Consider the following 23,556-nt stretch of genomic DNA (forward strand, 5'->3'; position numbering starts at 1 on the left):
TTTTTTCTTTTTTTTGAAAAAAAAAATTATTCTTTTTCTGTGGTTTAAAGAAATGGCTTAAACTAAACTAAACCCCAAAAAATACTATAAATATACAAATATAGTGTTTAATTTCAGCTATAATTGAGAATTATTGTGATCTGTTCGGGGTTACTGTAAATATGATTTCTTTATGCCAGTATTAAAATGATTTTATTCTTTTTGCCTCCTTTTTTTGGACAGAAAACAAAAGTAAATCTCTCAAATAATATCAAATTCTTTCTGAATGTCTAAAAAGACATAAGGACATAAAGGCCTGTTTTCTTCTTGAGACAAAACAATGGCACTGGCATATTTTAAGATCAGCGCAAGTTGCTTTCAGTTAAAACAGCTCAAACATGCATTTTAGTCTGGGATTAGGTTTAAAACTTGTCTGTGAAACCAGGGGGAAAGACAGACTTTATGTACACAATTGTCAATTTACACGTTTCAACCACCAGAGGCTCCCACATACTTATCAATCAATAAAACATCTGCGTCAGCCTCGAGACCACAAATAGCAAGAAAGTGCTGCTTGACTAGGCTACTCTTCAACCTTTCTCTCCTTGCTTTTTTTCTGTAGAACAATAGAAATAGTTTTTAATTGAGTCACTTCGTCTTGATTTACCGAGTAGGCTACACAAATTGTGATATTTTCTCCTCATTGACAACAAGTTGTACGCAGGTTTTTTTTAGCTACATACAATTTAAAAGATAATTGAAATAAATATGTTGAATTAGTCAGCTACATTATATCTTAATGTTTAGTCCACATGTTTAAAAACGCTGGTGACCTCATTAGATAAACAGCGCGCCACCATAGACTGTAAAAAAACGAGTGACACACTACACGAGTTCGAGTGAAGGTTATGGTTATAGGCTGCGTCCGAAATCACATAGGCCTACTCTCTTAAGTCTTGAGTAAGTAATTACTCAAATACTTGTACTATTTGTACTCGGCCCCATAGTAGCTATATGTCATTTCAGCTAAAATTAATCTAGAGCATGAACATTTGTTTTGCTTAACCTATGTATGTACAATTTATTTCTAAAAGGTGTAAACCAGTGTTGTTTACCTTTACCTCTGTTACCATTTACAGACCAGTTTTCTAAATTCTCTGTAATATTTGTAATTAAGTGCCATATATTCATTCTTTTTATACTTTAATTGTACATAAAAAGGTTATCTGACACTATGTGGTTACAGTGCAAATATTTTGAGTGTCCCTTATTTTCCTATAAAGAACCAAGATCTTACCTTCTATCTTACCTTCCTTTGGGGGAAGTTGGCAACCCTATTTACCGCTCTCCAGCATTAGATGGACAGGTGAGCTAAGATATAGGCCTATTTAGATGTAACAATTGGATTGTAGCTAAGTTTTTTTTGTACTTTTTTTTTTTTTTTTTATTATTATTACATGTTTTTTTTATGGGGTAAGGGGGGGGGGTCATAAAAATGTAATTGATGGTTATAAACATAAGATATCATATATTTATTGTGTATGCCTGAAGTTACATAATTATATGGGATTACTGGTTTTGGTGACATTTTAATAACCGATTAGTGTGTTATATCTTTTAGTCTACTGTCACCAATGGAACATGTGCATTTCATAAAATGTACACTAGGGCATTTTACATTCGCTCTGGCTTACATTTAAATATAGGATGTTGACAAATTTGAGAAACCATGAATACAATACAGCCAAATATAATAGTGAGCAACGTGAGTTGATAATGCATTGTTAGTTGCTAGTCGCACTGTCAAACATTAGCTGTGTGATCAGTCAACAAATCAGATATCAGGCTTTGTAATGCTTAAGTCTTTCTTTTCACAATAATTGTCTTGAAAAACAAAACAGAAAAATAGAATAGCTCCATAAATAGCACATTCACATTGTTTTCAAATACGTAAGGATGAGTATGAATGTGCAGAAGTTATCTTTTATGAGATATGAGATACAGGAGCTGTCTGGTTATAAGGATGATGTTATTAATATCTGAGTTATATTCTATTAACTCCACCAAAGCACTTAACTGATTTATTTAAATTATTGGCATTAGATTTGCTTTATCTTACACTCGAGAGGGTTAGCAGTTCTAGCACTCTTCTTTTGCCTATGAACGCTAGTACTTGGCTTGGTGAAAAGTGTTGTGTGTAAGTGGTGATTATGCAGAATGGTGCAATCAAAATGCTCATGGAAACATTTCGGAGTAGATACTCTAATCAGACCAGAAAAAAAAAACAAATCAGAATGTCTGATTTTAAATGCGGTAGGATTAAAAAATATTTCCACTTACTCTTTAACCTTTTCTATACTTAGTAAAGAATATTGTGAAATCATGTGCTTAATACCAACAGGACTGACTTCAACATCATTAGGCAGCTGGCCTTTGGAGGAAAAATGCTTCACTCTGCTCAATTATTAGTCGTCCGTCATGTTTTGTGTGGATTTTGAGTCAGTACAGTGTGGTTTTGTTTTTCTCAGATAATGCGAATCCTTCAAGAAGACTTTCCAGCAGTTCCAAACACAGAGAGCGGGTGAAACATTAAGGATGCTGAAAAGCAAAAGGAGAAGATGAAAGGACCCTAATGGAGGAGTTTTCCATATTCCAGCCCAGATCTGACCCGGACACACATCCATAAACTGAACAACCGTAAAGCCTTTTATTATTAGGATAATGCCTTCCCCTTAGATCCTTTATTATTGAAATATGACTGGACTCCTCTCCTTTGTCCCATGATTAGCAGAGAGCCCATGCATTTCTGATTACCTGAGGTGTGATTTTCTTTCTCACCTAGTTGCGTAAGCTTTTAAAATAATGCCTTTTTGCGCAGGTCCCTTTTAACCTGCCTTTGGTAAAAGTTAGACATGAACTAACCCTAACCATAGGCCAAATGGTTTGGAAAAACAATTTTGATTTCTTATCAACCACATTAGCCCTGCTATCCAGTCTCCTGTTCTGATCAAAATCTTGCCCCTGTGTCAACAGTAAAACAGCCCCTCTGGGCAGCCCAGGCTGTTAATCTGTTTCCGCTGTGGAGTGTAGTCAATGGCACATAAGACTCAGAGAATTAAGACGTAGGAAGCTTTCCTGGCCCCTCGGGGATGAGATCAAAGAGCAAGGAGGCTGAGAACAGGTTTGCGCTTGTCTCTACTGTTCACACTTCCATCCCTAGTTTGTTAGGGCTGTTAATGATCCAGCCACACATGCCAACAACATCACTTCTTCATTGCAAACCTGACTGAGCCAGAAATTTCATTGTGTAATGCTTGTTGAAAATGTCTGTCTTTAAGTGTTTCAAGTGATTACATACAAGCCCCTTGTCCTTTCCTCGGCTGACCAGAACATATGTTGCTCTGAGTGGACACAGGAGGCTCTAGGGCACATTACGATGACAGAAATGTTATTTGCTACAGCTTGACCTCAAAGAGCTTAGTTTTCTATAAGCGTTTCCAATTTTTTTTCCCACTAAAGACTCATGAATATCATCATGTTTAAATGTTAAAGCTGGATTTTACACAATGGGCCATCATTTTTTTCAGACGTAAATATAGACTCTGGGGTGGGCTGCTAAATTAAGCGAGATGGACAATGAAAGGACTAAATTAAATGATTACAACAGACATCAAGGGGGTTGGGCACTTTTTCGCCGTAGTAACTGTTCCCCCTGACAACAGTTAGAGTGACAATTATATTCAGGTCTTTCAATGCCCCCAGGTTTCTCTTGCTCACTTGCTGGATTTGGCTCCATTGAGCACCTGGGACGTCTGTCTGTACGCGGGGCGAAGCGGGAGCTGCTGACGGCGCACAGGCAAGACTGCTATTTTCTGACTCAAACATTCTATCTGCAATGCTATACGAATAGAATAATTCAGTACGTACAGATGGTCAGAAATAAACGTGGCCTGCCGTACTTCAAGAAAGTTTCCAAGAAAGTCTCAGGTGACACTATGTCTGTTTGCCATGATAATTGAGGTGTAGAGTAAATTTAAAGTTGATGCACTGATGTGCACTATAAAGTGTGTTCTGTGAACTTTACAGGATTTTATTGAATTTTTACTTTTAGTCAAAGAAACCGATGTGCATTTATGAGAATAGTAAATGGCTTTTAATTGGATAATTCACCCAAAAACGAAAATCCTGTCTTCATTTACTCATCCTCATCCTCAAACCAATTTTTTTTCTTCTGTTTCAGCGTTTTTGGTCTATATTTTGAAAGTCAATGTGGGTCCAAACAACATTGGACCCCATTGACTCATTGTATGAATAAAAAAATAAAAAAAATGTTTAATTGATTGATGCTTGGTTAAGCAAAGTGTCACACTGCTTTTTGACCCTGTAGCTCCTCACTAGAGGAGGGTTAACACAATATGAAGGGTTAACTGATGCTTCGATCACTGTTTATTTGTTTGGTTGAAAGTACTAGACTAAAGGGTTAAAGACTTAAAAGACTCTACTGTAGATGTGAAAGTCATTCTTTATATGTTTATTTGCAGAGGACATTTATTTGCAGAGAACTTTTGAGAGCTGGTCTTGGTGGTTCTGCTCCTGGTTAGGGGTACCAGGACAGGTGGATCTCACAGTTCATTCGGTCAGCATGGGGTCTGGCTCCTCCTCCTACACTTCCAAAACCATCTATTTGGATGTAGATGGCAAAGTGCAGAAGGTGAGTGTCTTCAGTGTTTTAAGGAACTCATGTTTATCTAAATTTAAACTCAAGGATGCAAGTTAGTGGTTGTCATGCGATTATGGATTACTACTGGTGGCTGACCAATATGGGGTTTTCATTGACAATAGTAATACCAATATATTGTTGACTATTCAGTGTAATTGAAATTTAATCCAACTTAATTTATAAAATATTTACTAAATATTTAGTGAAAAAATACAGAAAAGAAAAATTGCTCGAAAAGGCCAAATGGGCCTGACTGGTGTAGCCTATTGGTCTATCTCTAATATCTTAGTCCTGAAATGCTGACTCTAAACCTTTAAACAAGATGTTTAGCAGTTTGTCATTGTACTAGTTCATCTGTCAAGAGGAGTGCTGGGAGATCAGTGTGCACAGGTTAAAAATAAAGCTGAAGAGCTGTTCCGCAGGTGTGACTGACATTTCATGCTGTTGTGACACTTTGTTTTCTCCTGTTGTTTCCAAGAGAATGGCTGAAGTGCTGTTAATGGTTGTGTTTAAGTCCAATTTAGAGTGTTGTTCTACATATGAAAGATGCTCAATCATACTCTGAAGTACTCACATCATTATCCATGATTGATGAAAAATGTTTGACATATTCTAGAAACTCATTAAGATTATTTTTGTCACAAAATGCAGGAGGTTTGTACAGAATGAAAAGGTAATATGGCAGAAAATGCTTGTTTCAGATTCAGCACTTCATCTTGAAGCTCATACAACCTCCTAAGAGCTCAGAGAGACCAAGTGGACATTGAGAACATTGAGAATGGCATGGTTTACTGTAGTACAGGATCTATTGGGGATCTGAGCCTGTCTACCACAGCTTCCTCTTTCACATTGTGTTATTCTCTTCGTCATTTTTAAATCTTTGTTCAATGATAGATTCAATGAACCTATCAGTACCAAAAACAAAAAGCTAAATTTTTCAGTTATTTTTAGATGAATGTTTACACTACAGTTCAAAACTTTAGGGTCGGTAAGATTTTTAAAAACTGTTTTTGAAATGAGTCTCTTATGCTCACGGAGGCTGCATTTATTTGTTTATTTGTCAAAAAGCGATTACTCAAGTCTTCGGTGTCACATGATCCTTCAGAAATCATTATAATATATATATATATGGTGCTCAAGAAACATTTCTTTTTATTTACAATGTTGAAAAAAGTTGTACTGCTTAATGCTTTCGTAGAAACCGAGATATATTTTTTCAGGATTCATTTATTAAATATAAATTTCAAAATATAACAGCACTTATTTCGAATGGAATTTTTTTGTAACATTATAAATGTCTTGACTCTTTACTGCCACTTTTGATCAATTTAATGTGTCCTTTCTGAATAAAAATATTACATTTACATTTAGCTGACGCTTTTATCCAAAGCGACTTACAATTGCTATACATGTCAGAGGTCGCACGCCTCTGGAGCAACTAGGGTTTAAGTGTCTTGCTCAGGGACACATTGGTGTCTCACAGTGGATTCGAACCCGGGTCTCTCACACCAAAGGCATGTGTCTTATTCACTGCGCCATCACCACCATATTAATTTCTTTAAATAAAAGTCTTACTGACCCCAAACTGTTGAACGGTAGTGTGTAAATTCTAACATATATATTTAAATCTCATAATTTGTATAACCCCAGAGGAACATTCATTGCTCAGAGGTGGCTCTACCATAGTTCGGGAGATTTGGAGTTCTGAATTAAGTTTTATTTTAGTATTGACCCAAAAAAAATGAATATAACTTTAATATAAAAAATTATATATTATAGGCTCTGACTTTTTATTGCAGACTGGTGTCTTTGTAAATCTGAGTAAAGTGTAAAGAGTAAAACTCTAGAGGAGATGCATGTCAGATTACATGGCAATGAAAGAACCAGAGAAAGAAGAGACTCACGCCGAAGTCTCAATTTAATCTCATGCTGCCTATTAAGATGTTTTAAAAAAAAATCTTTCCAATGGGATGACACCACACTTTCATTTTAAAAGTTCTTTGCAACACAACAATCCCACAACATTTTCAATGACATTTCACAATTTTTATTTCAGCATACATATTTCAGTTGGGTTGCAGTGTTTCTCATTGTAGTACAGGTATGACGACAAATACAGACATAATATTGCTAACACACCCTTATTTGTCCCTCATAGGTGCTTTTCAGTCGTCACTGCAGCCCATGTGATATCAAAGAACTGCTGTGTTCCTCCTCCAACATCTCTAGGTCTGTATATCACTCATATCACCACTAATCAACACTGCAATCCATTTTGCAAACCTGCAGTGGTTGAGAGTGAAGTTCTCTGTAGTGGACAACATGTTCAGTGGTTAACATCATAAATCCATCTAATTTCACTTTTTATTTCTTCTATCTGTAGGAACACTGCTATAATGATGGTGAACCCTGAAGGTGCTTTCGTGTCTATCGATCCCACAATGCCCACCAACACCCCCAAGTAAAATACAGCCTGGCCCTTGCTGTTTGTATAAGCAGTTATGATAACTTTCAGTTAGATCTGTCAGTTAATGAGCCCATTTTGTCCTTTTAGCTCCCTGTACAAAGTCATTCCTTTGTCTACCGGCCAGCTGGGAGGTAACGTGCATAATTTTTCACTGTTTGTCACAGTGTTTGACTCTTACTCGTATCCTAGATCTACATTCACTCATTATATTGTTTCGAGCCAAGATTTGTTCTGCTCTGATTTATAGCCTGTGTATTTAACTCCACAGAAAAGGAAGATATGTTTCAGAATGTGATCTCACAGATAGCAGAGCAGTTCAGCAGGTAACGGACATGTTTGTTTTCCCATGGACTGGAGATGAATCTCTATTACCGTAATGTTTCTGTACTAAAACCAGCTCTAAAAAAACTTTTTGTTCTTCTCTCTACAGAGCGTTCAGGATTAACGAACTGAAAACGGAAGTGACCAACAGACTGGCTATGCTGGAGAAGAGAGTAGAACGTATGTAATGACAATGTTACGGTTTGCTGTTTGTCTTATTTTTTATCTGGTTTTATTACACTACATGACTTTTAACACCTAAACAGATTTTAAAACACTAAGGGCAAACCCTCTTTTGGCATTAAAAAACTACTATCAGGATTTACCAAAGACACGCAGTGAAAAATTTGCGCTGAAAACGCATGGACAGGGTTATTTTTGTGGCTGACCTTATTGCATATACATTTGTATGAGTTTCCCTTTCAGATGCAAAATTTATGGGAGGAGAGTATTTAAATGAATCAAGCAAGGTGATTTACTAAGGTTTGCGCTAGTCAATTTACTGGCATTTGCACCATTATTTACCGCCCCCAAAAAAGCAGGTCTTAAACCAGACGCTAAGTTGCGCTGCTCTTGGTAGATTGCATTGGTCATTATGGAAATGATCCGGCTGTATCTGTGTTCTTTAATTTGCATGTCGCCAGTAGATCATGCACAACTTTCCACTCCCATCAGCACTTTTTTGGAATTGCGCTCTCAAGCTAATTTGCCCAGTTTAGTAAATATGGCCCTAAGAATCATTTACTTTGTAAATGGTTACAGAGAATAACTGTGCATCATACACCATATGCATCATACACCAAACGACTTTCAAGTCATTCCGAACACAATTGTCACATGATGTGCAGGGCAAAAAGGTGTGAGGACTCAAGTGCAGGAGAAGGTATATTTATTCACAAAAACAAACACAAAGCAAAAACCCACGAGGGGGAAAAATACAATGAATAAAACAAGAAACAATAACTGAACCTGACCATGAAGACAATCACAGGGAATGGGAGACATTAGACAACAATCCGACAAAGACTGCAAACAAGAGCAGACTTAAAAAGGGAGCAAATCGAGAGGGAACAGGTGGAAGAACTCAAACACTAATCAGGTAACAAGGGGGAGGGATCAAATAATAACAAGAGCACATGGCCCAACATAACAAAGACACCCAAGTGCAATACAAGACAGGACAGACACGTGACAACAATAAACTCACACAGAAGCATGCATAGAAATATACTTTTGTCAGGACCACTATCGTCAAATACGATTGACAATTAGCATACAGTTTGGATTGGCGGTATGGTTCTGTTCTGGGCAAGAACTCCCTGCGCATCCATACAGCCTAGCATGAATAAGAGCAGGGAGAGCAGCGATAACTCCCCTTAGGGTAAACAGAAAAGAACCAACATGAATGTATTGCAGATATCATGAATTAATTTTAATGTACAACATAATTAGAGAATTTAAGTCTGATTCGGGGGGAATCAGAATGCCAAATCTTGACTGACGAGAGGAGGAGCTGGGGAAGGAGGAGGGAATTGGCTCCTGAGAAACGCGATAGCTGTTGATAATACTGAAGGAGCTTATATATGTATACAGTGATAGACGTTGTATTCCTATAGGTAGTCGTGGATCAGCTGAGAGTCAGCTGATGCGAGTTGATTAACATGACCTGCCAGAACTGACGCTACGCTTAATATAGATGCCTCATTAGCGTCTGTTTCTTTGGGCAGCTATATGTAAGCCGTCTGCCATATTGGAACGGTCGAAGCCATTACGTGAATATTCGAGGGCAAGTTGGCTGAGCGTCTGCAACCATAGATGCATGTATGAATATCTAGATCTGCAATAGACTTCAGCAGATGATTTTGCTAAAGTAACACAATACAACAAGACGAAGGCGAATTTAAATCTCTGTGGTTTCACAACCACAAGCTGTGAAATGTTGTGAATCCGTGTATCATTCGTTCAGTCGTTTTTTGATTTAATATTGAAAGTAGAAAAATTTGAAAACCGTTCCAAAAAAAATGAAAAACAAGAATTTAGCTTGATTTTTTGTTTTTCGTTCTGAGGAAGAAAAATGAATAAACAGCTTGAATATTCGATTTCTACACGTGGGTGGGAATGAAACGCCCCTTTCCTCTGATTTGTCAGCCGAAGATCAAACGAATGATACAGGGGGTGCTTCTCAATATCCCTCCTCTTCTCCTCGCTCCTCCGTCCTCCATCCTATGACCCGGAAACCAATCAAGCTCAGCCATCTTGAAGGACATCTCAATTCTCTAACTGCACCGCGAGGAGTCGAGGATCGAGGAGTGAGGAGGCTTCCAGAGGAGTCATGAGCGAGGATACACAGGTGTTACCTGCGGAAGTGTTTTATCGACTAAACGTTACGAGACGCACGTATACATTCTCCTCCCCCTTCACATCGGACACAATCATTTTAATTTATACTTTACCTTTGCAGTTTATATAATCCACACATCTCACATATTTCAACAGGGTATCTTGCTTTATTATTATTTATTATAAATAACCAAACTTCAACAACATATGGGCAAATCCTTTGAGCGCTGCTGATGACGCTGTGAAGTGACGCTCGAGTGATCAAGTATTCCAATGTATAAAAAAAAGCTTTCATTCGATTCCTCCGTCCTCCTTTTCTTTCCTTGCAGCCTTCCCTCGTATCCTACAGGGGGTGGAGCTGAAATGCGAGGAAAGGTAACAAGGATGCACAAATAAGAAATGAGAAGCACCCACGGATTGTTGTGGCATCATTGATTCTTACTGTGAGTGACGACATGCTGGCCGTTCCAAGAAGTGGTTGAATGTGGCATATGTATACATATCTACAGTATGATAAAAACACCCTAGCAACTGCATAGCAATGCAAAACAACCAGCTTCGCTACAAACACTCAGAATACCATAGCAACACAATTAAAAAACACTCTTCTTATTATTTTGATTTTCTATACAGTGGAGGGTTTGAAGGTCGTGGAGATTGAGAGGTGCAAAAACGACCTGAAGAAACTGAGAGATGAGATGACATCCAGAGCAGGAGGAAGGTAAGTGAAAGAAAACATTTTCCAAAGAAAATCAAAGCAAGCGTGACAATCTATCTGCTTATCCATCTAGAGCCGCCATCATGCGGCTGTTTCCAAAACTAGAAACATAAATGTATCTAAATGACTAATCCACCACTCTCCTTTTAGAGTGAATTGTCCATGCAAATACAATTTCTCAGACGATGGAATGAAATTAACTCCTAGACGTGATGTCCCCAGCTACCCAAAGGTGCTTTAAAGTTTTATGATGTGCTTTGATTGAATTGTGGGCCCTGCGGGAGAACATTTTGTCTCTCTCTATGTGAATTAATCTCTATTATTCTTGATTTCCTCAGTACACGCTTTCTCAGGAGACCATTGAAGCGCTGAAGAAACCAACCTTCGATGTTTGGTACTGGGAGCACAATGAAGTAAGTCTAACTTGGTGAGATATACAGTGCATTTAGAGATGAAATGGTTTGCCGTTTATTCATCAGATGTTGAGCTGCCTGGAGTACATGTACCATGACTTAGGCCTTGTGAAGGAGTTTAATATGAACCCGATTACTCTCAAACGCTGGCTGGTAAGAAAATTAGTATAATTGTAGAAATTAAAATTATTTCCACTGAATTTCCCAGTTTAACTGCTCTGATGTTCCCCAATCTTTTTATATGTTCTCAGCTGGGCATTCAGGAAAATTACCGTAGCAACCCGTTCCATAATTTCCGCCATTGTTTCTGCGTGAGTCAGATGATGTATGGCATGATCCACCTCTGCAACCTCCAGGTGAGAACCTTACGTAAGTAGCAATTAGTACAGCAATTACTGTGGAAGAGTAAAAGTGGAAACCTGTGTGTGTGTGGCCCACAGGAAAAGCTCACACTGACAGATCTGGGCATTTTAATGACTGCTGCCGTGTGTCACGACTTAGACCACCCTGGATACAACAACACGTAAGATCTTCGCTTCTGTGTAATTATGCTCTCGAGTCAGTTCTCATAAAAAACATACAGGTGTACCCAGGTATTTGCCTGCACGTTCGTGATGACAATTTTACAGTCCTATATCTGTGGTGTTTATCTTAGTAACCATTTCACATGACATATGAAGAGATAATCTAGCGCATTCATTTCTAATGCAGGTATCAAATCAATGCTCGCACTGAGTTGGCAGTGCGCTACAATGACATCTCGCCTCTAGAGAATCACCATTGCGCTGTGGCCTTCCAGATACTCTCATTGCCGGAGTGTAACATATTTGCCAACGTGGACCCAGAGGCCTTTAAACAGATCCGACAGGTATAGCATTAAAATATCAGCTCCCATTTGAGGGAATCTAAGGGTCAGTTCACACAGAACGCATTTTTACATTTAAAAATGTGAGACAGGGCAGTGAAATGAAGAGAGGAGAAGTCTCAAGATTTTTTTTTATTTAAAAAGAGGACCCTCTTTTAACTTGAGCTCTGTGTCTTTAGAACACCGGAAGATTAGTGCTGTCACAATATCAGATTTTTACTACATGATTATCATAGTAAAAACAATTTGCAATAATGACATTATCGCAAAATTGATAGAACATTTTGAAAAAAGGAATTAAATAATATTATCGGCTAAATTCATCTTTAACTTTGTTTATTTTGTTTGTTCTCTTTTTTGGCCAATGATTTGCACTCAAAATAGTGTAGGGAGGTGGAAATAATTGTAACCAAAACTGTACATAAGCGTAGAAAAATCTGTACAGTTGCAAAACCTGTTGATCTGCACTTCCTGCAGAAGACTGGGGTGTCTAGCAACCCGTCTTTTTTACAGAATCCAAAAAACTCCCCACACTGGCGAGCTAACCTTTTCCGGGTGGCTAGAGTGTCTCGCTTTCCTCTCATATCCTCCAACATGATTTTGTATGGCAGTAGCAGCTATACAGTGTTGTTGTCTTCTTTTTTAAATGTTATGATGGTATCACATTGTTAAGGTGCACTACTGCCACCTACTATGATAGATTGTCAACAGATAGTTACTGGCGTGGATTATCGTATGTGTAGTATTAACACAATATCAAAATATATATTTTTAAATATCATTATCATCAATATCGATATATTGTGACACCTCTACGCTAGATGATGCAAAAGACGTGAGCACAACCATCAAAGACGACTGTCTAGCACCTGTTAAAAGCACATAGAAAAAAACAATGAAAAAGCATTGGAACACAAAAACACATTATGCGTGAATGGCCCCAAGGTCATTGTTTTGCTGTAAACATTCTTATATTTTAAAGGAATTTCTACATATATATATATATATATATATGTGTTTATTATATGGCAATGTATTGGCAGGCTATCATCACACTGATTTTGGCCACGGATATGGCCAGGCATGGCGAGATTCTGGACTCGTTCAAGCACAAAGTGGACAGTTTTGACTTCACCAATGAGGAGCATGTGACTTGTGTATGTACCGTACACCCTCCCTGCCAAAAACACATCTTAAACCAGTCTATGATGATTTGCTGGTCTTTATATGGTCAGTTTAAGAGGGGTTTGGGGCACATTTTAGCTGTTTAGACTTTAGAGACCTGCTTGTCAAAAAGCTACACCAGCATAACGGCAGTTTGGCAAGACTGGTAGACCCGTTTTTAAAAAGCTAAGACCAGCCTAGACCTGCTAAGACCAGTGTGTTTTTCAGCAGGGATATGGCATGAATTTGACAAGTAAAATTTGACAAGTAAAGTAAAGATTTGTTGTTTGTCACGTGTTCAGCTGAAGATGGTCCTTATCAAATGTTGTGACATTTCCAATGAAGTCCGGCCTACAGAGGTGGCAGAGCCGTGGGTGGATTGTCTGCTGGAGGAATACTTCATGCAGGTTTGCTGACTCTCCAACTTGTGTTGTAATTGCTCTACAGTGACAGGTGGGTTTGTTTATGCTGTCTTTTCTTTGTTCAGAGTGATAGAGAGAAATCTGAGGGACTTCCTGTGGCGGCCTTCATGGACAGAGAAAAAGTCACCAAGCCCACAGCCCAGATTGGCTTCATTAAATTTGTCCTCATCCCCATGTTTGAAACTGTCATGAAGGTAAGTGAAATAAGTCATTTTTGTTGTTCTTTCAAATGTTACTTTTACTTTTTACACCATTTACTCACCCTCATATGTTCCTCTCAGCTGTTCCCTCAGATTGAAGAGATTATGGTGCAGCCTCTCAGAGACTCGCGGGACCACTATGAGGAGCTGAAGCAAATTGATGACGCCATGACCGAGGTAAATGCTCCTCAGCTCATAGTCATAGTTTGTAATTTATTGTATGTAATTAAAATGTCATTTATTCCTTATACTCCAGTCTTCATTAACACATGACCCTTCAGAAATCACTCTAATATGCTGATTTGGTGCTCAAGAAAAAATTCTTATTGTTATCAATGTTGAAAACAGTTGTGCTTAATATTTTTGTGTTTAATTATTTAATATTGTCAAGATTCAAGACATTATAACATTATAAAGGTCTTTACTGGCACTTTTGATCAATTTAATGCAGTATTAGGTAACTTTTGAACATTAATGTGTGTGTGTGTGTGTGTGTGTACATATATAATATATCTGTATATTATAAATATACATGCAAATGTATGTAACTATCTGAGATCATAGACTCCCATCTTGCTAACATAAAGGTGTGTTTTTTGTTCAATTAGGCACAGAAGAAAAAAACTGAAAATATGTCATTAGGAGGGAAGAAGAAATAAGCACTTCTGCGATTGTAATGATACTGTGTAAGTATTTAATATAGTTTTGATGTATTTGACTTGATACATTATACACTGAGTGCAGTGTTTTGTCCTTTCCATATGCCAGAAAGCCATTCATTTTACTATTATGCGCTTGAAGTTTTTTCCCTTTACTTGCATCTTACTGGTATTTTCCTAATCTGTACTTTTTATAGTGGCACTTGATGCTATGTTTGATGTGTTTTCTTGTGTAATTTCAGGAGACCCGTGCCCGTCTGCACTGTGTGGACAGAGTTCCGGTGTGAGGATCTGTGAGACACTGGGCTGGTGTTGACGCCGGCTGGTTTGAATCCACTGAATCTAAAAGGTCACCTAATCGACTCATGAAATCATGACTCGCTTCCTTTTACCAACAGACTACTAGGCCAGTCTGATTCTTTCTTTTTGTCATCAATCAGTTAAAAAGCCTTTTCGGCTGATATGGGCATAGATTCATCACTTCAGTTTTGATCTTGTTTGTTTGGCTTTTTGTTCTATTTACAGTGTTCAACAACAAAAACATGCATTTCTATTGCATGTACGTAGTAGTAGTCATCTGCACGTTTTGTGGTCCCAAAGCAATCAAGATTACAGCATGACGTATAACCATAACTAGTGCTTTTTGATGATTATAAAAGGTCAGCATAATATGATGCTGTTCCTTTATCAACTATTTCTCTCCTGAGTTCCTTTTAGAACATATCAGTTCACATTTTAGGTGGTTTTGTGGTGAGCACAATACCACTGTAAACCATAATATCAAATTTTAAGGATACCCGAGAACTCCTTTTGCAGTGTTTTGGTTGAGTTTCCAAACTAGATGTGTTTTGCCTTGTTAATTTGGTTATTGAGGTTTGAAATCAAGGCATTTCCACTAGAACATCCGGATAAATGATAAGATTAAACAGAAAATGTTATCATAATTTGCTTAATGTCATAACTTTCTTTTTTCTACAGAATACAAAATAAGATGGTTTGAAAAATGCCTCAGAAAATGGGGTCCAGTGTTTTTTTGGACCCTATTGACTTTTATTGTATGGACAAAAATAGTTGAACATTTTTCAAAATGTCTTCTTTTGTGTTCTGCAGAAGAAACATATCATACAGATTTGGAACGACATGAGGGGTAGTAAATTGCAGATTTTTTAATTTTAAACACCATAAGTCATACCTTCTAACCACACTCGGTATTTCTACCCTGTGGCCCCATGTTCTCACCGTTCTCTGTATCCTATTTACTCTGGTTTGCTTCTAATACTTCCTCAAAATAAGACAATAAAGTCTGTGGGAGTTCTGCCTCCTGGCTGTTCTTTTCTCCTTTTATCAACGTGGTAATAAAAACTCTCGCCAGGAGGTCACATGTGTTTGCTATTATGACAAGGTTAGGCCTGTACGCATCATATCATTCATATGTTTTGCTGTCAGTGTTTGGCGTCGTCCTCTATAGATCAGCACATTTTGATTGATGAAGATCACGGCACATTTCCTTCGCTAAGGGCTGCGTAACTTGTTGAAACAGGACTGGGGTGCAAAAGTTTGTCATTGCAAGCTATCAATTAAAGCAGATTTTAAGAGGTGAATGGAAAGTGGTATGTAAATAGGCTTGGTTTTGAGTCACGTGACCCAAAACGTAGGGCTAAAGCACACGCACAAATTACATAGTGCAGTTTGTCTGTCATTGTTCCTGGTGCACAGACTGGAACATGTACGTCTGAACCTGTTTTTAAAGTCGCGCTTTTTCCATCGCGGCTGGAGACGCTGGATATGTTAGTGCCTTTGGCTTGTTTTCATGATAAATGGCATCATTTGATATGGATTTCTTCCTCTTGTTGCCTCTATTAGATAATGAGCCTCAATTTAAGCTTTCAATTATCCATCTGCTGGCATGTCTTGCTTTGTCTCCACTCGACTGTGACATATTGAGTTCACAGATTATCAAAGCCTGTTTCATCACCCACTTCAGAGAAAAAAAACAACGCTCATTCTGATTCCAATGCATCCAGGCACACCCTTGCTTTTAGCTAGATGCGAGATATATTTATACTTTGATTGCATTTTTTAACTGCTCTTGAGTGGAAGAGGCATTCTTTATGTCTCTGACATGTTTCAAAAAGTCCCAATTAAGAATCAACAAAACAGGGTTTCAAATAATCTCAAGTTGTTTTGGACCCAGAAGGCACAGACTGACCCATTAAGATGTGTTTCTTTGTGTTCTGACACTTTCAGGTTCTGTGTCGCCTGTGCTTTACTGACTGTTCACAGGGTGGCAATATTTCTCTAAAGAGCTCTTTTGTGCTTTCCACTCAGACGACTAAAAGAAGAGCAATTAGATGACAAAAGAAAAATTCTCAAGAGTGGAAACTGAAAACGATAAAGAAAGTCACACCCAGACATATAAAAGCCTGGTTTTTGGTCATATAACAAACCTACCTGAACTGTGTTGGTATTGTAGAATTTGGCACCATCACTTTGAACTTTTTACTACCTTTACTAAAATGTACTATCGACATTTTAATTTACACCTGAAATGTACACTTCCTCAAAAGTATGAAGTAGTACAGCTGTTTCCAACGTTGATGATAATAAGAAATGTTTCTTGAGCAGCAGATCAGCATATTAGAATGATTTCTGAAGGATCATGTGCCACTGAAAACTGGAGTAATGATGCTGAAAATTCAGCTTTGCCATCACAGATATAAATTACATTTGAACTATACTAAAATAGAAAACAGTTATTTTAAATTGTAATAATGTTTCACAATAGTACTGTTTTAACTGTAGCCTTGGTAAGCAAAATAAATGTACATTATTTAAACAATTCTTGGACTCTGTTTTTAAATGTTGAAGAGAAAAATATTTTGGTGACTGGTGCACATCAATTCTGGTTTTCTAGAGAAAACACAAGCACAATTGAAACCAGCACACATTATCTGTGTGAAGAACGGCCCCCTGGGTAATTTGACTCGAGTAAAATTCTCTCTGAACTCCTTATCAGTATCATTTATCAGTTCAGCGTCAAACTTGAAGCCATGTTTGTCAGTGAAAGTGTTTTGGAGATAAGTTCCCTGGAACGTTTTTCCAAAACAGATTAAATCTGCTTTGTGTCACTGCGGTCGATGTGGTGTAAACTGTAAAGTCAAATTAAAAGTGATTTGGATTCTTTTTAAAGGACCACGCTGTTTTGCTTTCCTTTATTGTCATTAGTTTCCAAAACCCTCTCGCTAATTAGGGGTATTTCCACCAATGAATCCCATTTGAAGTTTTATGTTTTTAAGGATAGTGTGACAACAACTGTGTCATATTTAAACAAGTTATTTTAAATGGAATCATTTTATGTCAAAAAGTTTATTTGTCACATGTGCAACAACTCAGAAGTATATATATATATATATATATATATATACTAGCAATAAATCTAAATAAAATATAATGGCATACATTAGCAAAAATAAAAGATTTAAAAACTAAACGTGGTATGTCTATTTGTAATTTAGAAGCATTACTCAGTAATGGAGTAATGGACAGCAGTGGAGCTTTAATGACATTCCTCATCCAGACTCTATTAAACTTCAAAGCTGCAGAACTCTTCCCTCTTACTGTATTTCCTCTCCAGATACGGTCTTTGTCTAAACACATATGTCTCCACCGGTCTGCGTCTCCTCTCTGTGTTTTCTTAGAGGGGCCCAGAGCTAAGGGTCAGTGTTTGGGCTGTCAGGGGCCTCTCCTTTGGGGGGGTGTCTAGATTTCAGTTCACCACAGATGCATGAATCATTTTCCTTTAGTGAAAGAAACGGTGCAAAGCAGAATGTTTCTTCTCCTATGTTCCCAAACTTTTTCACTATGGAGTTATTATCCTGTCAAATGTCGAGAGCGCATTATTGTAGCGCGAAAGTACATTAATATAATGCGCGAGCGCGAATCTCTCTGCTCGCGCGCGGAATATGATGTGCCGAGCGCGAATCTCTCTGCGCGCTCTCAGATACACGCTGCTCTTGTAAGAATTTTCTCTGGGCTCGCTCAGAGAATATGCCTGCACTTAAAACGTGTTCAGTGCAATCGGGAATCTCTCCTCTTCGCTTAAAGTAAGCGTGTATGTGCTTAGACTGTGTCCCGTGCGTTTGCGCATGCCTAATTACTCTTCTCTTCGATTTCTTTCTCTTTGCTCTTGGCATAAACGCTGTCAAAACGGCAACAACCAATCAGAAATTGCTATTCCATATGTTATGTAAGTTTTTTCCCCCCCTTTTTTCTGCTGTTCTGTAAAGCACTTTGGCCAGCCAGTGGCTATTGTAAAAATGAGCCATATAAATTAAATAAACTTTAACTTGTGAATGTCATTGGTTATTTTTGGTCATAATCCTTGTCCTTGTGTTCCCATTGTCTCTTGTCTAGCTTTGTTCCCTGTACCATTGTTGGTGATTCTATGTTTAGTCCAAGTTTATGTTCATGTCAATTTCATATTGTCACTTCAACCCAAATCGGTTTATTGGAATAAACTATACTTGGGTTCAATTCAACTCAACTTCAGTGGACTACATTACACATATATTATAGACATGATTCATTTTTTTTTTGTCTTAATTTTAAAATCTGAAAGTTCTTGTTTTAGGTTCTTCATATAGGCCTATTTTATAGGCTACCTTGTTATATAAAAAACATTAAGAAAGGTTTTAATAATTATTAAAAGCTTTCTTAATGTTTTTTTTTATTGAATGAAACGTTTTTCATTATCTTAGAAAAACATTAAGAGAACGTTTATATAATGGGAGAATTGAACGTTTGAATAACGTTCTTATAACCAAGCAAGAACGTTAATACAACGTTTATGTAAAGGGAGAATAGAACGTTCTAACGTTATTATAACCAGGAAATAACGTTAATACAACCAACGTTTATATATAGGGAGAATTGGACGTTCTTATAACCAAGAAATAACATTAATACAACGTCTAAAAAACTGGACGTTTTGAAATTCCCTAGAACATTCAGAAATAAAGTTTTTATAACTTAATGGGAACGTTATGAAAACGTTCTTATAACCTAAAATTGTTAGCTGGGGAAGAGGAGAGATTCGCGATTGCACTGAACACGTTTTAAGTGCAGGCATATTCTCTGAGCGAGCCCACTCAGCCCAGAGAGAGAATTCTTACAAGAGAAGTGTATCTCAGAGCGCGCGCCCAGTTCCCGCGCGCGAGCAGAGAGATTCGCGCTCGGCACATCATATTCCGCGCGCGAGCAGAGAGATTCGCGCTCGGCACATCATATTCCGCGCGCGAGCAGAGAGATTCGCGCTCGCGCATTATATTAATGTACTTTCGCGCTACAATAATGCGCTCTCGACATTTGACAGGATAATAACTACATATTTCACCATCTTGAGACCCACCAAAAGCGCCTTTGTATTGAAATATAATGGAGAAAATGCATTTATTCTCTTTCAGTTAACTTTTATTTTTATTTTTAATTCAGTAAAGATTCATTAACATGATGGAATTTGCCGTAAGTGAGTCATATGATGATTCAGTGAGTGCCATACAGTGAAGTGTTTGTCAGAAGGATTCATCAGGCTGATTCAAACCATTAACTCGGAAAGAGTTCAGTAAGTTGATTCACTAACTGTTTTGGCGGATTCTGTCAGTTAATTCAGTGAAGTCTTCGTCGGAAGGAGTCGTCTGACTAATTCAAACCGGTACATTTGTGAGGATAATTCGTTAAAAGAACCGGCTCATAAGAGTCATTTGTTTGTGAGTTGGGTGGGACCCGCTTATTCCCTAAAACCCGCTAAAAAATGCATTTAGCCTATTCACATTAACACCTTTTTTTCGCCTTGAACTAATGCAATGACATGGAACTAGCAGCCTGAATCACATGCTGATTCATTTGCTCTCCTGGCAGATTCGGTGAGTTCGTTCAGTGAAGGATTCATGGAAAGGATTCAACAGGCTGATTCCTGAGTTTGTGAGTCGTTTGTAAGGATTCATGTAAAAACCTGCTAAATTGGGTTGGACACTGTTCTAAACTATGTTAATATAATAAAAATGTATTAAAGATAAGAATATCAGAAGGCAAAATGAGAATTCTCTTCATGTGAGGTCTGCATGGCTTCAGGGGCATTCCTTATAAAGTCAAAGCGCAATCTCCTCGACAGACAGCTTTTACAGGACACCTCACACTTTCCAGACAGGGAACACCTGTAGTGCTCATCAGGTCATTTGCAGTCTAAACGGTGAAGCGTTCAGGATAGATTTGCCTACTACAAAAACCAACTGTCCGTTTGTGAACCAGACTGGATATCATGATGGGACAAGATCTGTGGATATCTCAAGATTCATCAACAACCCGACGGTCAAGTCAGGATAATATGTGGCGATAAATATTTTGTTTAAAAAAAGGGGGGGGGGGAACAACATGCCTCAGGGGAGATGGAACAGACAAGCTAGTTTCCTTGAAAAGTCTGGAGGACTCCTCACAGGATCGACCCATTAGCCTCCCTTTGCATGAGATCATACTGCTCATAACATCACAAAATACACTGTGTCCATAATTTATGCCTGAAGAATCCTGCAAAGCAGCCACACATGCCTCGGCCATGATTTAGGAGAGCAAAGTTTATATTTTGGCAATAATGTCCTTGGAGAATTGCCTTATCTCAGCATTTGACTGCTACATTTTGTCACCCCTATCAACCTCTGCTGTTCTGTATTTTGAAGATGTTACTGTTTGAAGTGACTTCAGTAGACTATTCATCAGCATATTCAAAACAACTGGGTCAAGCTGATTTGGGATGAATTTGAAATCTTAGTATCATCTTAAAAACAATTGCACAGTGATTGGTGTTTCTCAAGACAGCATTGTAGTCTCTGGCTAGTCTTTAATCTTTCCCCCTATTACAGTATTTCTCTATATACTGTGATGAAACATTTATTTAGCTTGCACACGTCCCACAAGAGTTCATAACTTTTTATTTACAAGGTTTCAAAGGTTTTATTTGTCTGCTACCATAGACACTTTAATTTGTGGTTCTTTAAATAAACCAAAAAATAAAGGCTTCAATTGTAATTTTGCACCAGAAAAAAACCAACAACCATATGTACTTCTGTTAAAATGTACTTTCTTTTTTTTATAATAATCTAAAAATAGTATTTACTTTTAAAATATTTCTCTGACATAATAATCAAAACCCACCCAGTAGAGATGTTATTGAAGGTTTAACCCTAAAAATTGCTTAACTTATTTTGATGAGTTGTGTAAAAGCACAGCCTATGTTGTCATAAGTTATTGATAATATAATTTTTTTCAACAGTGTACATTGCTCTTGTTTAGGCCAATTTGACCCCAAAAGCACATTGGAAGAAAAAAAATTACTAATACTATATATTCTATTAACAGAAAAGCCAATTTGATTCTTAAATCTTAAGTGTGATTTTGCTAATATTTGTATTTAACTTGCCTTGGGACCCCAAACAAAACCTGAGGGTTAAAAAAGTAAAAGAAGAAACTGTCTGGGAGAGATTGGGCCAGATGTGTTTACCTCTCCCCATTCTGCATTTATCTCCAGCAGGCATCTTGATTGCAGTTTGGCAGCAGATCAACAGCTGTATGTTGGCTTCGCTTTAAGACAGCACATAGGACTGCGATTATCCACGCCTACTCTGAACATAGTGCTGTTTTTTAACCCTAACACTCTTTACTGATGTGCTAAAGAAGTCCTCCCAAGATCCATTGCATCGGAACACATGGCGTACAGGTTTTTATTCAGCACATTGTTATCACCTGATGGGCTTCAGTTTGTTCTTTATTACTTGGTAATAAAAAATAAGTGTGGAAACAAAGAGGGTTGAGGGTTGCAGAGTATAATCACCCACTGTAAAATAGGTATGGAAAGAATGGGAAAATCTGTGTGATTTTCCAAAGGAGGATTTGCCAGGATTGTTGCAACCTAACGTGGAATTGCCATACTTTTTCCATCCCTTTAATAAAATGCATCTTCTCTTGCCACAAAAAGCCGGGGGTCTTGTGTCTCAACAGCACCTGATCATGACCCATGATCCTGCAGCACCCAAACCGCACCACTGGAAGAATTTTCTGAGGAAAACATGGCAAATTGATGGTTGCAGCAATGACTTCACATGCCGCAGATGACTATTCCTTCAAACTCAGCAGGGAGTTCTTATTTATAACCAGAGTGTCAGTAGATATAATCATTTACAGACCAACGTGATAGACTGCCAGCCAGATGTGTACGCACAGGCCTGCGACATCCAGTTCTGTAATTATGAAAAGACGAAGTCTCACTCATGGTATTGTAAAGACAGGCTTGGAGTGGAACACCAGCCATTCCATTATGCAGTTTAAATGTGGATATTCTTTCATCTTTCATTTCGATCTGAGCTACTTCTGAGGTTCCTAATGCTTTCCTAGGATGAGTCCAAACATGTTTGTTTGTTTTGTCATCTAAAGACCCTCATCTTGCTTCCCACACTTTGGGAATTTCCACAAAGAAGACTGTGTGGAAAGACCGTTTCCATTTGGAGAGGAGTTAAATAATCACACTAGCTGCTCGAATGCTCTCTCTTCAAACAAGCTTTGGAAGGTAACACAGGTTTTTCTGGAACAGTCCCATCTGGAAGCCACTCGTTTGGGTCAAGAGACAAATGAGAGCTGGGGGAGGGGCCTGTCACGTATAGGTGAACATTTGGGGTGTCCAAACAGACTAATAAATTCACCGCTATTTGTTTACCACAAGCGAGTGAATATATGGTTGTCTTGTATAGTTTCTTGCATAATGTGTTTAATTAAATTTAATTAAATGTTTAATTTCCAGCTATTATTGCAATTATTTTTTTAAGTTTTAAAATAAATTAGAAAAATAGTAATGGTTAATATTTATACTATATACAAACATTTATTGATGATTCATATTATATATAAAAAAATAGGCAGACGAGATCTGCTTCTGAGCTAATACAAGAACTTTTTCAGCTTAGTTAAAATAACATATAAAGGATATGCTGCTGCAAGAATATATTAAAACTCCTGTATAGGAGGTGGTGCTGGGGAGGAAGAAGGGTAAACAGAAGTTCTCATTATCACGCAGCAGGGCGATCACAGGCTATAGGGTACGAAATATATGGTTACTTGGATTAGGTAGTACGTAGTTGACTAATGCCACGACGTTAAAGGGACCAATCAGTGCTCAGAGTTTCATGACTCAACTATATTTATGTATAAACAAATACTACCATTCAAAAGTTTAGGTTTAGTAAG

General features: G+C 37.8%; 1 protein-coding gene across 2 annotated transcripts; it reads left to right on the forward strand.

Annotated features, from left to right (window-relative positions):
* The first annotated feature begins 4,540 nt into the window (after positions 1-4,540).
* Positions 4,541-15,585, forward strand: pde9ac (phosphodiesterase 9ac). Of its 2 annotated transcripts, none has more exons than XM_056263366.1 (19): positions 4,541-4,690; positions 6,858-6,928; positions 7,083-7,160; positions 7,254-7,297; positions 7,435-7,489; positions 7,597-7,667; positions 10,461-10,548; positions 10,696-10,777; positions 10,884-10,958; positions 11,025-11,111; positions 11,210-11,314; positions 11,399-11,481; positions 11,670-11,826; positions 12,867-12,980; positions 13,290-13,394; positions 13,475-13,603; positions 13,691-13,786; positions 14,218-14,295; positions 14,511-15,585. In XM_056263366.1, the coding sequence occupies exons 1-18, from the start codon at positions 4,622-4,624 to the stop codon at positions 14,266-14,268; spliced, it is 1,560 nt and encodes a 519-aa protein (XP_056119341.1). In that variant the 5' UTR covers positions 4,541-4,621; the 3' UTR covers positions 14,269-14,295; positions 14,511-15,585. The 2 variants fall into 2 exon arrangements, with proteins under 2 accessions (XP_056119341.1, XP_056119342.1); XM_056263367.1 differs by having other exon boundaries at positions 14,224-14,295.
* The last annotated feature ends 7,971 nt before the right edge of the window (positions 15,586-23,556 follow it).

The sequence above is a fragment of the Rhinichthys klamathensis genome, unplaced genomic scaffold (genome assembly GCF_029890125.1).
Source record: "Rhinichthys klamathensis goyatoka isolate OS25496 unplaced genomic scaffold, OSU_Roscu_1.1 h1tg000206l_1, whole genome shotgun sequence".
Taxonomy (NCBI): Eukaryota; Metazoa; Chordata; class Actinopteri; order Cypriniformes; family Leuciscidae; genus Rhinichthys; species Rhinichthys klamathensis.

Excerpts from the sequence above, each read along its gene's own strand:
- pde9ac (XM_056263366.1), top strand. The coding sequence starts at position 4,622 with ATGGGGTCTGGCTCCTCCTCCTACACTTCCAAAACCATCTATTTGGAT. Across the intron at positions 7,668-10,460 it reads GCTGGAGAAGAGAGTAGAAC|TGGAGGGTTTGAAGGTCGTG; the intron begins GTATGTAATGAC and ends TTTTCTATACAG. Across the intron at positions 11,827-12,866 it reads CCTTTAAACAGATCCGACAG|GCTATCATCACACTGATTTT; the intron begins GTATAGCATTAA and ends ATGTATTGGCAG.